Here is a 17,234-nt window from a genome sequence, read left to right as displayed (position 1 = left end):
ATGATTTGTTTAACGTTGATGAAGAAAATGAAGTACAAACAGAAAGTGATATTGAGGATGAATACTCAAGTAGTGAAGATGATGCAATAACCTTATCTAACAATAAATGAAACCTTGCCCTGGTCTCAAATCTAGATCAATTCGCCAATATATCAGTCGTACTCCTGTTCAATTTGGTGGAACTAGAAGAATTGAAATTGTAGCAAAGGAGCTTTTCCCTAATCTCTTTCCAAATAAATTTACGCGTAAGAGATTAACTCATTCACAAAAATGCCGATTGAATCGTCAGTTATATTCAGAAGCAATATGGCGAGTTGATCGTGATTGTAAGTTGAAGTGCTATTTGTTTCATATAATCTGTATATATACATATTAATAAAATATCTTTAATCAAGGTAATTCTGTATGTTCAATGAATTGCGCAGGATATACTGATAAAAGTGCTTGTAATGAATGTCTTAGCTTAAAAGTTGATAAGAATTTACAAAATCGAATTGCAATTGTAAAACCACCAAAATCAAAATTGAAGCATATCCCAAAACACTATTTCGAAAACGATCCTCTGAAAAAGTATTTGAAATATGTTGATCTTAATATCGTTTGGTCTCTTATCAAAGACAATAACTCTGATACGGCTTCAGATGTTTGGGTAACATTGGCAAATAAAGGTATTAATGGTGCTTTTAAAGAAAAACCAGTTTTTACAGGTCTTTGTGAAATTATGACACAAGTTGCATCTAAAAAAGAGAAAAATAAGGGTAAACAAAACCTGAAATATTCTGAGGAATTTAAAAACTTTCTCATAGTACTTGGTACCTTTAGTCCGCATGCATTAAATTTATTTCGACAAAACTTAGAAGGTTTAACGATCCAGAATATCAGGTATAAAATTACTATCTTGGTACATTTTATTTAAAAAATAACTTAATAAAGCTTTTTAACAATCTTTAGGCGTTTGCGTTCTAATTCTGAAGATATATTAACGGATCCAACACTTTGTTTTGAAAACGTAGCTCGTTTTAAGCGATTTTTGGATTCAATTGGTTATGATGGACCGATTGCAGCTATGTCCGACAATACAAAACTAAAACCTCGCCTCCGATATTCATCGCAGATGGGATGCATAATTGGATCTACATTTTCAGTTAATGAGACAAGTATCAAAACATATAACGATATTCCACTTGTAATCAACAAAATTAAGGAAAATAATTCTATTGCAAAATATGTAAGAGTGTATATATTACAGGTAAATATTATTAATATATTGGTAAGGCAGGTTAAATATAATTATGTTAACATTACGAAATTCTATTTAGGTTCCGTTGCCAAAATTTCCTCCAGTAATTATTGCTCTTCTTCCTAACAATGGATCTGATAAAACGGAATCAATCGTCAATATACATAAGTTACTTTTGGATTTTGCACAGGAACTTGGATTACACATAATCTCAATTGGTTCTGATGGTGCACAAGTTGAGTTTAACGCACAAACTCAAATTTAACAGATTAAAACTTCCGATAGACTTAGATTTAATTATACACCATATAACATTGATTTCAGTTGTCCAATTTTCCAAATATTGGACCAATAGTACGAATTCAAGATCCTAAACATGCTAAGAAGACGGGACGTAATGCAGCAATGTCTGGTGCTCGAGCTCTCACATTTGGTCATTCTACTATAGGATTTAATCATTTTACAAAATTGTTATCTCATCTCCAAAGTCCCATGTATAAGTCTGATGTGTATAAGCTTGATCGTCAAGACGATGGTGCAGCTTATCGAACCTTTTGCCCTAAAAATTTGGCATGTTGCCTTGATTCTAATAATAAGATCAAATCCGAATTCAAGGGCACATTTATATATCTATTTATAATTGGTAAGGAACTGCAACTCTTTTGTTTATAAATATAAATATACTAAATATATTTATTTAATATTTATCTTATTTTATTAGGTGAATTGGTTGATAGTTATTTGAATAGAAATATTTCACCTCTTGAACGAATAAGAATGGCAATGACTTCTTATTTTTTTTTGCGAATTTGGCGATTTCATATAAATACATTAGCACGAAAGTATCCTGAATTTATTTCTGTATCTCAGAACTTTATTGCATCTCAAACATTTGCAATAATGACTTCATTAGCAGAATCAATAGTTTTACTTGTAAAAGCTCATAGAGATTATTATAGTCAATATCCTCTTATTCCTTGGATTCATGGTTCAGAAGCCTGTGAACATTTTTTTGGAGCAGCACGGCAAATTAATGCTGATTTTGATTTTGCAGAGTTGTTAGAAATGGTACCAAAAATTGGCCACTATACCAAAGCATTAAATTCAAAAGAATTGTCTTTCAATAAAGAGAAATCTGTACGTGATGGTAAGTAAAAAAAATTCCTTTGTTTAATACTATATAATGATTATAGCTAACATATAAATAAATTAATTATTTTACTTGATAGGATATCAATTTGAATATAATAACGAAATTATTGAATTTGATCAAGTGAATATATTGTGATCTTGGCCAAATGATATTCAAATTCATCATGCATTTGATCAGTCACGCCAACTAGCATGTGATCTTGCTGAATTTCTAGGAATGTTGACTCCCGATATTGTACCTATTAATTCACTTCGGCCTTATATCTTAATAGGTCCTAATGATGGAGAAGTATCTGGTTCAGATAATCATGATGAATGCATGCAAGATTCAGATGAGAATTTTTCTAATCTTGATCTTTCTCAAATAATTGGTTATGCGGCTAAAGAAGTGAATCTTATAAGACAAAAAGAAAATGAAAGGGAAAAAGTAAACATAAATAAAGATAGTCAAAATTTGTCTTTAAATGAATGTCAAAAGCAACTTTCTTTTATTGATATAGATGAAACATTGGATTCAAGTATAATTAATACAGGTAATGTTAAAGAATTACAATTTATAAATAATTATTTATAGATACTAATATTATTTATTTTAAATTTAAGATATTAATAATACTGATACTACTATACTGGTTACTGAAAATGTAATTGATTTTCAAGAAATGGTGTATCAACGTGAGAAGCATAATGCTTATAATTCTCGCAATATTGAACGTACAATTAAAACTAATAGTACAAAATTATGCAAATCTGGTTTAATTAAACCTAATCAAGCAAATCATATTGTCTCATTTTTTAGTAAAAATGAAAATGCTGAAATGCGAATTGTTAAACAACGTGAAAAGAGATGGAAAAATGAGCGAAAAACTATGAGCCAATCTCTTGCTACTTTTTATGAAAAGGGGCAATCAAAAAAACGGCAAAAAATTTTAATTGATAATAAAAATTTAAGTGAGTATAAATTGAATAAGTTTATTATATTATTAGAAATTATTAAAATAATTTTTTCATTTTATAGTTGAAAATATTGAATCAGCAAATATTAATAGTCATAATCCTCTTAATGAGCAAGATTTTATTCTAGTTGTTTTTGGATTACAACTTTGTATTGGACAAGTAATTTCTAGCTTTTATGAAGCATATGGATATTATAGTTATCATCAAGAACCAATTACAGACATTGAAAATATATCATATATAACTCTCAAAGTTTTTACTCCTATACGTAATATTTTTTCAGCTTTAACAGAGGAGGGATGTTTTTTAATTACTCATCAACATCCAAAAAATGTTATTTATCATTTAAACATGCAAGATATAAAGGTTTTTGATGATAATACTCTTCAGTTATTAAACAAAGCAAAAATTCATTATAATTTTTTTAATCAAAAAGAAGTAATTCAGATAATTGCATAGAATTTATAACTTAGAGGTAAAGTTGTATAAAATTATAATAGGATTAGAACTTATATGCTGATTTTGTATAAAGCTATTAATAAAAATTAAATGTATAAAGAACATATTAAAATTTAAATTTGGATCTGAGTTATTTATATATTCTTCGGGGTCCTTGCTTGATGAGCATGGATGTATCGTAGTTGTATGGGATATCCATAATTTTTATGACGGCCTGGTCTAAATTAGCGAATTTGCGTTCAATTAATGTGTTGATAGTCTCATTGGTGAGTTCGTAAATTTTTATGTGTTTGAGGTTGTCAGGACTTTTTTCGATATATTGAACAAGTGAGTCACGTGTTCTGAAGTGAATAGTAAAGTATCTATATGTGGATGTTGTATTAACATCAAATCTAAAAGCATTACTGTCTTTGATAAATGACGTCTTTATTAGATTGATAATTTCGTTGTTAGAAAGTTTCGGTGGGAAACTATCTCTAGGAATAAATCCTTTGTGTGCTTTGTTTGAAGCTTGTGGTGTCTGTTTAAAAATATCATTTAGCACCGTGATTTGTACCGGATTAGGAGTGTTTATTTGTGTGGCTGATTGTGTTTCTGGTGATTTCCCCTTATCGGGGTTAGGTTCAATAGGATCTTCCTCCATAAAAGTCAAATTTTCAGTGATTGGTGTTTGCGTGTGAATATCATTTTCCTGTAAGTCACGTGATGTAAGTTCGATTTCGCTGTGCGAGAGAATATGAGTGGGAGAGGTGGATAATGCCTCTTCCATAGTCGTGTCCGTTATGGTGTTATGAGCAGTTTGAGAAGAACCTGCAGGTTGACTGGAAGTCATATTGTTTCTTTTATTGGGAGACGAATATGTAAGATATATGTCTTCGTCGTTAGTAACAGGGCGATAAGATTTTTCTAAATTTTTAAGAAATTTTTTCAAAAATTTTTTCCCTATAGCAAAACTCATATGATAATGTTCCGAGAAGAACGTAGAGACCAAAATTGGTGAAAAAATCGACACTTGTCTATAAAGAAATGTGTTTTTTAGTAAAAATTTCTTCTGTGGATTTTTGGTTTTTAACGATCATCAGAGCGATTGTTGATCAATATCAAACATGTCGAATATATATTTATCAATATATACAGATCACGATACAAAGTTGTTAGCACTCAGATGATCTAAATTTCATAGTGTTGTTTATTGTGATTGGCCGTTATAATAATAAGTTGTATTCCAAAAAAGGAAGGAAGTAGGTCCTAATTTGGTTAGCAAATATGGCAAAACAGGGTCCGTTTTTAAATAAAATATATATAAACATAATTGAAATTTCGTTTCATTGCAATGAATTTCAATTTCAATTTCAATTTCAATTTCAATATATCAATTGATTGTTTTTTGGACAGCAGTTGTTTAAATAAATTTCGTGAATTGAAGTTGATCATCATTTACGTCACAGTAAGTAAAAAATAATCTAAAATTTGATTCACATGTTATAAAAATTGAAACTTGTATATAGTAACTATAAATAAATTAGTTATAATGAAGGTACTTTTTTTTATTAATAAAATTGTATTTTTTTATTTGTTTGTTAATTAAATTAAAAATTGTGATTTTTCCCATAAATTACACATTTTTTTAATTAATAATAAAAAAAAATAAATAAATTTACAAATTGAAAATCGAAAGATGATCATCATTTACGTCACAATGAAAATAATCTACAATTAAATTCATATGTTAATATTAGTTAAAAGAACTAAAGCCACAATTTAATAACTATAAATAAATTAGTTACAATGAAACCACCCTTTTTTTATAGCTATAATTATAAAAGTGTGGTTTTTTTCAACAGATTATTACACTTTTTTAATAACTAGGAAACGGGAACCGTTGTACTAAGTCTGGAGCAAGGTATAATAAATAAAGATGTAGCGATATTCTACTAATTAGCAGGATAACGCCTTGGAATTCCGGTAATTTTCTGCTGATTAGCCTTGGAATTCCTGGACAGAGAAACTCACGTGATTGAAAATTTACACGTTATTTCCATAGATCATCATAGTGCGTAGACATATATAGTCCTTCGCTTCGCTCCGGACAATAAAAAATAAATAAATTTACAAATTGAAAAATTGAAAGATGATCATCATTTACGTTACAATGAAAATAAACTAAAATTGAATTCACAGGTTAGAAAATTTAAAGCCGCATATAGTAACTATAAACAAATTAGTTTTAATAAAATTACCCTTTTTTTTTATCATTTATTTAATTAATAAAGTAATATTTAACAGTTAATGAGATTATGTTATTTCAATTATAAACTATTATATAAATTAATAAATTAATTTTATTATATAAATTGTAATAAATTTTTGATAAAATCAATTTTTTTTCAATGTAAATAAATAATAAAATCGCAATTTTTCAATGAAAACTACTTTTTTTTTAAATTTAAATAAATGTAATATAATCATCATAATTTTGCAATAAATTGTAATAAAATCGTAATTTTTTCAATAAAATTGCATTTTTTTTAATAAATTTGATAAAAATCAAAATTTTTCATATATTAATAAATAATAAAATCGTAATTTTTTCAATGAACCACTTTTTTAAGTTTTTAAATAAAATGTATCATAATTTTGTAATAAATTGTAATAAAATCACATTTTTTTAATAATCATAAATCATAAATAATAATAAATAATTGTAATATTATTACTTTTTTTTAAAAAAATGAAATATATTATAAATATATTAAAGTCATAATTTTTTTTATAAATATAAGTAATTCATTTACTTTTTTTTACTTTTATTCATTTTTCATTTTAATAATAATCAGATTCAAAAAAAATTTCGAAATATGATTGCAAACATTACAACCATTGTGTATATACTCTCTGTGACTGATGAAACTATTAATAATGGTGTCTTGCAGAAAGGCATGGCTATTTCCCGAATTGATAATGAAGATGCATTTCAAATATATAAATTTTACAATTATATGACCTTAATAAATAACACAGACCTTGATTCAGATGATGGATCTGAAGTAACTTCGCCACTTAAGGCAGAAAATGTATACTTAATTACAGGAAAATTTTCAACAACTCAAGATGGTTCAATAAACATCTCTATTACAACTAATGTACAACTCCTTATCGATAAGGAAGATATTCCTATAATAAAACCAACTGTACATCTTCTTGGAAAGACTTTGGGGTATGCAGAATTAACAGAAAGTGAATATACTTTACAAATACAAGTAAAGCCATATTTATCTAAGGATCAATTTACTCCATTTACTGTAAATTTAACTCACCCACCAAATGGGCGATTTAAGAACGCATTAACAAAAGCCAGAAAAAATTCAACAGTTCATATAACAGGAGTATTTTTTTTTTGCAAAAGATCAATTATACTGTGAAATTTTGGAATTTCAGTTTGTATCAGCAAAAATAGAATCAGATAACAGTATTGTAGTTCCATGGAAATCAAAATCTGATTCATGTAATGAAGGATCTTCAAAATCTGTTATAGAACAAAGAATTTCTCTCATACAACAGAATTCAACAACACAACCATCATTGTCAATGACACCAACTAAAAATAAACGTAAAATAAATATGACTAAAATAGCAGATATTTCAAGATCTTTTCTATTACAAAATCAACAAAGTGATGAAATTCATGATAGTGAAACTTCTATTACAAATGAAGAAAATGAAGAAAGAATTAATGAAAATATTGAAGAAAATGAAGAGAGAAACGAAAATATTAAAAAAAAAATAATACACCAAAAATTTCAAATTCAACAAGAGGTAAAAAAAAAACAAAAAACTAAATAATGTTTATGAACTAACGTAACCCAGTAATAATCTTTTCTTTAATTTTTTTTATTATCTGTTCTTTATATTTTATATGTAATAAGTGCTATATTTATTTTTTTTAATGAAATAAAAAACGTATTTTATTTTTTATGTCAAAGAAAAGTGGTTTAAAAAAAAATTTGAAGTCTACGTAAAATTTAATTGCTGATCATGTTACACATGTCATAGATCACCTGACAAATACGAACTGTTTTTAAAATTCTTTTTTTATTATCTATTGTTTTTTATATTTTATATGTAATAAGTACTTTATTTATTTTTCAATGAAATAAATGAAATAAAAGAAGTTGCATTTATTTTATTTTTATATCAAAGTATAATTAGTTCAAAAAAAAAAAAAAATTTGAAGTCAACGAAGTCAACGTAAAATTTAATTGCTGATCGTACTATTATGCATATCATAGATCACCTGACAAATACGAACTGTTTTTAAAATTCATTTTTATTATCTGGTATTTTTTATATCTTATATGTAATAAACATTATATTTATTTATTTTTTATTAAAAAAAAAAATTGAAGTTATTGTAAATTTTAATTGTTGATCCTTAATAATAATATTACAAATATATGTTATAGATCACTGATCATATATATACGAACTATTAAAACTTTCATAATAATTTGATTACTAATAATTTTTTTAATAATTTATTACTAACATTAAATCAATAAAACTGAATCAGATGTCCTAAATGGGATCAAATTCAAACAATGAATTTAAATAGAGATGCATTCAAAGTAGATCCAAATGTGATTAAAGAATATTCTCGCTTGGAACAAATAGCATCACAACCGCTTCCTATTTCATAAACAAACCTAGATTATCATGTTATCAGTTATCATATAAGTATAATAAAGCAATTAGGGATTCTTTAAAAAAAGTGTTTATTTGACTATGCATTTATGCTCATGTTACACCTAATTTTATTTTGAAGGCCGCCGCCAGGCGGCCATAGTGGTACAGTTCTAGTTTATAATATAATCAATATAGCATATATAGTGTGTATATAGTATGTACAGTATAGTAATTGGTTTATTTAATATAGTATATATATTTTATATAGTAAATGTAACTCATATATCAATATATCAAACATTAATTGGTTAAAACTACAAAATGTAAAAATATGAGTTAATCAGGTCACATTTTTTTAATTAATTATTATAAAAAACATTTTCTAATGTTAATGTTTTTTTAAATTATAATAAAAATGTTATTTTAATGTTTTTCAATTAACTATAATAAATAATGTTATTTTGACTTTTTTTGACATTTTTTTAAATTAACTATAATAAAAAAACGTTATTTGACATTATTTTAACATTTATTAAATTAGCCATAATAAAAAAAATGTTATTTAACATTTTTTTTAAATAAACTATAATGAAAAATGGTTATTTGACGTTATTTTAACATTTTTTTTGAATTAGCTGTAGTAAAAAAAAAGTTAATTCGTAATTCGTGTAACAATCGGAGCACCATTGAAATCTGCGTCTCTTACATAGGTAAATCGGTCAATTTTAACCGATTTGGCTGAAATTTTTACTGAGAAAACTCTGACATTGAGTCTATTTTTTCAAGTATTAATTGTAATTATTGTAAAACTTATAATTTCGTAAATAATTCTTAAAAGTTGTCAATTGGGAAAATTTACAAAAAATAAACTGTTAATCTTAAAATAAGAATAATTTTATTTTTTTACCTTAACTTTTTTTTAAAAAATCCAATAATAATATATCAAAATGTATATAAATGTAAATTTTGAGCCTGTTTCACACTTTTATTAATAAAAAATTGCAAAGCATTTTTACTAAAAATTTTGTTAATCAACAACTTCTAGCAATTATTTAAACTTAGTAACTGTTATAATTAATGCTTGGATAATATAGATCTAATGTCCAAGTTTTATCAGTAAAAATTTTAGCCTGTTTGGTTAAAAATTGACCGATTTACCTATGTACGAAATGGCATCAAAACGCAGATTTGCGAAAGTGCTCCGATTGTTACGCGAATTACGAATTAACATTAGTTTAATTTTTTTAAAATAAAAATATGTTATTTTGATAATTTTTCAATTAACTACAGTAAAAAAAGTTATTTGGACGTTTTTTCAATTAACTATTAAAAACATTGTTTTGACATTTTTTTTAATTAACTATAATTAAAAAATGTATTGCTTCAATTAACTATAGTAAAAAAACTTTATTTTGACATTTTTTAGATTAACTATAATAAAAAAATGTTATTTAACGTTTTTTTGACATTTTTTCAATAACACAGGATGTCTAACTTTCCAGTTATCAAAAAATGATTTTAATGTTTCAAACTTAGGTCCATAATTTTGATCAAAAATTTATTGGTAAGGATCTAATTAATACTTCAAATAAACTCCTATATTGAATAGACACTTTATTCTCAAAAATTAATCAAATTTTAACATTTAAATTTTGACATTAAATCAATAACCTTTCACTAAGATTTGGACAATTCCGATAAATTGCTTGGATAAGTCTTTTATTATAATAAACCTCACAATCAAAAATTCGTTTGTATTGTATTTTATCTAAATTTAGATGTGAGTTTTTAACCAAGTGTATATTCATTTTTAAACTTCTTCATCTTTGACTCCATCATGTTTGTAGATGTTGAATAGTATGCTTTTTTAATTAGTGATCTTTCAATAACTTCGAATAATACATCATTATATTAGTATAATCCAATTGTGCTTGTGGGCAATCATCTATTCGTGGACGTATCCTTCTATGTGGGTTTCTAAAACTTCTATAATAAAGAATGTTCTGAAAAATTAGTTAATACAACACATTCAAAATTTATGAAATTATTACAACGATAATACTATATATAATACAAAGTGGTAAATAGTTTGCATATCCTAGTGTGTTATATTTTTTTTTTGCATAATTCATATTTCATTTGTCAATATAAATAGTTTATATGATAAGCCACATATTTGATTAGATTCGATATTTGCAAACATTATATTACTTAAATTCAAAAAAAAAAAGTTTTTCGAATTTTCACTTTCCTCTTAACTAATTCTCACACATATCAATTCTAATTTCATAAAAGGAACATTCATTATCCGAAGCGTTAGCGAAGGAACATTCTATTGTATTAGACGGTTTTATGGTAACCCATGCAATTCTCCTTCCTTTTTTGTATTCATTTAATTTTGCTTCTAGATCACGCACCATTTAAATTACGTAAATAAATTATAATTTTGTTTGAAAATGGATTTTCCCATATAATAATGGAATTGCTAAACTACACCATATTTTTGAATATGACATATAGAGAGAAAAATGGGGGAAATACTAGTGTATCAACATTTTAACTATTGTTTCAAATTATATAATGGTAATTTCCGCACAATTTGTGCGGTGTAACATTTTCAATAATAGAGTGGTGATGGAAATTATAATATCAGATACTATTCATATTTTTTGATTGTTCAGGATCCGAATAATATTATATAAAAAAGAGTTTTAAAGATATGTAGTATTGTTATTTCATATGGTTCTTCAGCTATCAAAAAGCTATCAAATGGATAATAATGGATAATACAGTATTAAAAAAATTATCAAATACGCTATCAATAAATGGTAAATTGATCCTATCAAAAAGAAATTATCAAATTATGTATTTCATATTTTATTTAAGTTTGGTTTCTAATATGAATTGTACATTTGTGAATGAATTGTGAGCATTAGAATGTATTAAAATTGTGCATCGACATCAAAATTGAACGTAATTGTGCAATGCTGCTATGATAAATTGCTTCTAGATAATTTATATAATTTATCAAAAAAATATTAAAATCCATCTAAAAAAATGAATAAAATTTAGAAAAATTATTTTAGACATCCATATTGCCAATTGCTCCCGATAAACACCATTATCCATTATGTCATGATAGTCATGATAGGAGTCTCGGATCAACAAGCTGCAGCGGCAATTTAAAGTATATAAGGTTTAACCGACAAAATTGTCGATCATTTTCTTTTTCATTTCTTTTCTTTTCATTTCTTTTTTAAAACTAAATTATGGATGATAATAATCTTTTACCAAAATTATTTCAAAATTTACTTGAAATTTTAAATGATGAAGAATATTATGATGTTACTATTGAAGTTGGTAATGATCCTTATATAAAGATATTTCGTGCTCATATGGTTATCTTACATTATCGTTCCACGTATCTACGAAGAATGTTATCAACAAATAAAAAGAATAATGATGGGACTTTGGTTCATATAAAATTACCAAATATTTTACCAGAAATTTTTCAAATAATCTTAAGGTAATAATTAAAATTAAATTAAAATTAAATTAAATGAATATACTGTATAACAACATATTTAAATTTACGCTTTTTTATTTTTTAGATATATTTATAGTGGAAGAATTAACTTGGAGGAATATGATACTTCGGATATAATTAAAATCTTGATTGCCGGAAGTGAACTTGGTCTTCAAGAATTAATCACTTATATACAATCCTTCTTGATTAAAACTAAGGCAAATTGGATGGAACAAAATTTTAATTTGATATATCAAACATGCTTTGAGAACGATTCTTTCTTGGAACTTCAAAATTTTTGTACTAATTTAACCTCCGAAGAGCCAGATAAGATATTCGAATCTTTAAATTTTGCTTCAATTCCAGAAAAACTTTTGATCACAATTATTCAAAGTGATAATCTTCAAATGGACGAAGTTCAAGTATGGAAACATATGGTTAAATGGGGACTTGCTCAAAACCCAGAACTTTCTTCGGATCCCGCAAATTTTTCAAAAGAAGATTTTAATACTTTGAAAAATAGTTTACATAATTGTATTCCATTTATTAGATTCTATAATTTAACTTCTGATGAATTTTCAAAAGAAATATTACCTTATAAAAAAGTTTTGCCAAAAGAATTATATAAAGATTTATTAAAATATTTTTTGGATTCTAACAACCAATCAATTAAACAATCAAAATCTCGTATTACTACTAAGAAAAATAATATTGATTCCAAAATCATTACAACTCAACATGCTGAATTAATCTCGAAATGGATCGATAGATTAGAAATTACGGATGAGATAGAAACTGCGTACAAATTCCAATTGTTATTTCGTGGATCTCGTGATGGATTTACAGCTGAAAAATTTCATGAAATCTGTGATAATCAGCCTAATACTATAACAATTGTTAAAGTGAAAGATAGTACTGAAATTCTTGGGGGATATAATCCAATTGAATGGAAATCTGATGATTATGGTAAATATGGCACTACTAACGATAGTTTTATATTTTCTTTTAAGAATAGTGATGATATTGAAAGTCATATTGTAAGTCGCGTGGAAAATGAAGAATATGCCATATACAACTATCATGATAGTGGTCCAATATTTGGGGATGACCTTACTTTAATTAGTGACTATGGTTTTTGTGTTAATTGTTATTACGAAAAGCAAATCAGAAAAACTAATGATGATTTTTATGCGAAAGAATATGAAGTATTTCAAATTCTAAATTAAAACCAATTTTGCAATAGTAGATATTAATTTTTTTTCTTTTTATTGTTTACTATTCGTTTTATTATCGTATTCAACATATTTATATAAATTGATTGAAATGTATTAAACTATTAAATAGGCTTTATAAAAAATAATTGATCACCTTACTTAGAAATGAATACTAACTTGTTTACTTTACAAAATTCCTGATTTAGCCAGAAATTTACATTCAACCCATACCATTTAGGCCAAAAACATAAATGATTAAAAATTTTCTATAAATAATTGTTATAATGTTTTAAACAATAAAATATTTTCCAAACACATTAGATTAAAATTCTAATAATCTTATGAATAGTTGAAATAAGTTTATCATATGGAAAATTGAAATGTTGCTGTTTTAGAGATTATTATCTGAATCTCATGCTCGATCTGTCATTTTTTTTATATATAAGATATAAAGTTAGATAAGAATAAATAACGATAAAGATCATCTGACGGATAGTTTTTGGATTGAAAAAAGGATTATATATTATTCAATGATGTAAAATTTATTTTCATAATATTATTATTTTCGCCTAAATTCGAATAATTATTGTAACGGTTAAAAATTTTTATTATATTACTAAAAGGAATCAACAATATTTCACATAAATTTTTTATTGATAATTTATACATTTAATAATTTAATAACTTTGTTATATAATTATTTAAATTACAAACTAAGAATCTTGTAAAACATTTTAACTACTCTAATCTTAGTGTTTAAATAACTTAAAATAAAGTATAAATAAATGATAAAAATTTGGAATATAATATAATATTGGTTTGATTTATAAAGTCCAATTTAAAATCCATCTAAAGGTAAAAAATTAACAAATTAGTAAATTAATTAAGTTGCTTTAAAAAGAAATCCTATTTATTTAAGAACTTACCATCAGGAATTTCCAGTTCATCTTGTTCTTTTGAATGAAAATTTGGATTATTATATATTTCGTCATCATCTATAAGAAAATAAATATACTTAAAATAGTATAAGGATTATTTGTTATTATATAAAATTTTCACCTACCATCGACATTAATACTTTGCCCTTTTATTTGTTGTCGAGTTATTTCTTTTTCATCATCTAAATTTAAATAAAAGTCGCGTTTAATAAATAAATGAAATTGATATAATAATGAATTCTATTTGTTAGTACTTTATTACTATTCTTACCATTTGAATTTATTTGCAAATTTTTAAATAATTTAGATAAGATTTTATTACTATCTAAAATTTAAGATATTGATTTAATATATAAATCAATCTTGATTTGACAATAATTAAAATACATTACCTTCAAAAATAGTAACTACTTTTGAACTATCCTGCTCATTTGATTTATTAAAATCGTTAACTAAAATAAATATCAATTATTAAACATTATTATATGATAATTCAACGCTGTAATGTTAATAAATACTTACTATTGTTAGGAATGTTAAAATCATACAATTTACTATGAAACGCTGTTAGTAGTGAAAATAAAGTAAATTATTATAGTAAACCAAATAAAATGGTAGAAATTATTATTTATACGGTTATACCTTCTTGTTCTTCTATTATAATAAAAGATAACATTAATAATGTATTTTAAAATAAATACATTCATTAATAAATATTATACACTTATACCTTCTGTTGCATTTCTTGGTTCAGGTAGATTTTCAAAGTTGTGAATTTTACTTGTTAATAATCTGCTACTTGTATTATTTTCTTCTACTTTATTCATTTCTAAATTATCTATTTCTGATTTGAATAATTCATCTGACATATTTTGATAATCTAAATTAATTCTTTTCATTTTATTACGAAGTGCGGCAGCGTCAGGTCTTTTTAATGGATCAGCATCCCAACATTCTTTCATTAAATTTTTATATTCTAATGGAGTTCCTGGCACAATTTTTGGTCTTATACCGTTAATAACATTCATTACAATATCATTTTCATGTTCATAATTTATAAATGGTGTTTGTCCAGATGAAATTTCCCACATAAGAATTGCAATACTATAAATATCAGATGCAAAAGTATATTCTCTTCCAACAATAACTTCGGGTGCTATGTAAGGAAGATTTCCATATATACCTGTTGAAGATTTATCAGCAGGTCCACAAAATCCAAGATCACTAATATACCACTTATCATTAAATTGTGAATATAATATATTTCCAGAATGTAAATCTCTATGAATTGATTTCTCTTTATGAATATAATAAAGTGCATGAGATATTTTATAAATAATTTTCATTCTATCTTTCCATGTAAGTTGATTATGATTTTGTTGTAAATAATTTCTTAAATCTATATCCATTCTCATCATTACAAGCATATAATATCCATTTGATGGATTTTGTGTTAAACCATAACATCGAGCAACACCTGACCATTTATTACTTATAGTTAAATGTGATTTAGCCTAAATGACAACAATGCTATTGTTAATACAAAAACAAGATTTTTATAAATAGATTTCAAATAAAATTATACAAACCTCTTCAATCCAACTTTGATTTGCACCTTCAACATTTTCTAACGTTTTAAGTGCTACTTTTATTACTATATTTTGCCTTCCAGATCTTTTAACTCTTTTAATTGTTTTTTTTTCAGAATCCCATTCTGCATAATATCCATTAATCCAACCCGCTGTATAGATTTCAGAGAATCCACCTTTTGTCAAATAATTAATATTTTTCAAATTATTATATGGGATCCATTCAACTATCATTTGTGGATTAAGTGATTCCATTTGACATTTCTGTATTAAATTGTCAATATCATCATTCCCAGATGTCCAATTTGAAAAATTTTCTTTCAAATAATTTCGGATACAATATTCACAATATAATATGGCTAAACATTCTTGGTTACAATTTTCACAAATTCTTCTTGTTCCTTCATTAAAAATAACTTTATCTCGATCATGAGTTTTAGTTAATTTTCTTATTGCTTCAGTTTTTTCATCATTTGTAAGAATTTTATCAGCAAGGACTGTTTGTTTTTGAAATTCAAATCGTTTGTGTATATCATTGTAAATATTACTATCTGTAAATGTTATTGCTCTATTAACTGTTGCAGTAATTAATTCATATCGAAGAGTGGACATAATGTAATTTATAAATTAAGGAAAAGAAAGAATTATTTTAAGTTCGTTCATTCAAACCGTAATAAATTAATAAAATGCAAATTGTTGATCAAACTTCATGTTGTGCCCACATAAATTTGTAACCTTTAGGCGTAATATTTGACGCCTCATGACCAAAAAAGGAAAATATATTGATATAATTTCGCGTAAACGCATTTCTGATATAATATGTTTCTACTTTCTATTTTTTTTTCTTACTATGCTTAGTATACTTTTATTTATTTATTTTTTTCACAATTTGTGTTTAACAAAATTTGGTAATTAAACTTAGTGAATATCGTATTCAAATAATTTAAATAATTTAACAAACAAAAATTATTTAATAGACTATTAACTTGTATTTTTAAATCATACTTATAATTCAATATAAACAACTAAAGTCAAATTTCTTTAGTTCATTTTCAATTGAATTTATTTTAAATAAACAACGTGATAAATAATAAACAAGATTATAAAAAAAACATTTAATTTATTATTTTTTTAATACAACGTAACAAGATTAATAATATAATAATAAAAATAAAATTTTCTGATCTATATTTGGGTATATTAGATTTTATATAATATTAATTTAAGGTTTTTTATTTATTTATTTATAATTTTGAATTATATCGTTAGTATATGAAGATAAAAAAGATAAGAATTAGTTAATATTTCAACGATATTGAAATGATATAAATTATAAATACAATTTAAATACAATGTTATTTACAATTTATGATATTTACATTCCATATAAATAAATATTTTGACATATACAATATTTTTGGTATGATAGTTTTGATACTATGAGTAAGTCGTAGCATCGATCCGATCACTGATCCA

General features: G+C 24.9%; 5 protein-coding genes across 6 annotated transcripts; 3 read left to right on the top strand and 2 right to left on the bottom strand.

Annotated features, from left to right (window-relative positions):
• Positions 1 to 2,609: 2,609 nt before the first annotated feature.
• OCT59_027265 (uncharacterized protein) lies at positions 2,610 to 3,808 on the top strand (the record flags this gene model as incomplete). Its single annotated transcript, XM_025314921.2, has 3 exons — positions 2,610 to 2,925; positions 2,996 to 3,343; positions 3,411 to 3,808. 3 exons carry the CDS (start codon positions 2,610 to 2,612, stop codon positions 3,806 to 3,808), a joined length of 1,062 nt encoding a protein of 353 aa, XP_025184120.2.
• Positions 3,809 to 3,938: 130 nt separating this feature from the next.
• Positions 3,939 to 4,766, bottom strand: OCT59_027264 (uncharacterized protein; the record flags this gene model as incomplete). The annotated part of the gene is made up of 1 exon (XM_025330126.2): positions 3,939 to 4,766. The coding sequence occupies one exon, from the start codon at positions 4,764 to 4,766 to the stop codon at positions 3,939 to 3,941; it is 828 nt and encodes a 275-aa protein (XP_025184121.2).
• A 1,900-nt stretch (positions 4,767 to 6,666) lies between these two features.
• OCT59_027263 (uncharacterized protein) lies at positions 6,667 to 7,651 on the top strand (the record flags this gene model as incomplete). The annotated part of the gene is made up of 2 exons (XM_066136850.1): positions 6,667 to 7,110; positions 7,247 to 7,651. 2 exons carry the CDS (start codon positions 6,667 to 6,669, stop codon positions 7,649 to 7,651), a joined length of 849 nt encoding a protein of 282 aa, XP_065993298.1.
• Positions 7,652 to 11,760: 4,109 nt separating this feature from the next.
• Positions 11,761 to 13,564, top strand: OCT59_027262 (uncharacterized protein; the record flags this gene model as incomplete). 2 transcript variants are annotated; one of them, XM_066136849.1, is made up of 3 exons in its annotated part: positions 11,761 to 12,017; positions 12,103 to 12,983; positions 13,438 to 13,564. In XM_066136849.1, the coding sequence occupies 3 exons, from the start codon at positions 11,761 to 11,763 to the stop codon at positions 13,467 to 13,469; spliced, it is 1,170 nt and encodes a 389-aa protein (XP_065993297.1). In that variant the 3' UTR covers positions 13,470 to 13,564. The 2 variants fall into 2 exon arrangements, with proteins under 2 accessions (XP_065993297.1, XP_065993296.1); XM_066136848.1 differs by having other exon boundaries at positions 12,103 to 13,563.
• Positions 13,565 to 14,069: 505 nt separating this feature from the next.
• Positions 14,070 to 14,845, bottom strand: OCT59_027261 (uncharacterized protein; the record flags this gene model as incomplete). The annotated part of the gene is made up of 7 exons (XM_066136847.1): positions 14,070 to 14,080; positions 14,158 to 14,226; positions 14,295 to 14,351; positions 14,441 to 14,494; positions 14,562 to 14,621; positions 14,692 to 14,733; positions 14,812 to 14,845. 7 exons carry the CDS (start codon positions 14,843 to 14,845, stop codon positions 14,070 to 14,072), a joined length of 327 nt encoding a protein of 108 aa, XP_065993295.1.
• Between the last annotated feature and the right edge of the window lie 2,389 nt (positions 14,846 to 17,234).

The sequence above is a fragment of the Rhizophagus irregularis genome, chromosome 7, assembly GCF_026210795.1.
Source record: "Rhizophagus irregularis chromosome 7, complete sequence".
Taxonomy (NCBI): domain Eukaryota; kingdom Fungi; phylum Glomeromycota; class Glomeromycetes; order Glomerales; family Glomeraceae; genus Rhizophagus; species Rhizophagus irregularis.
Note: the sequence above shows the minus strand (reverse complement) of the source record. Positions and strands in the feature narration are given on the sequence as shown.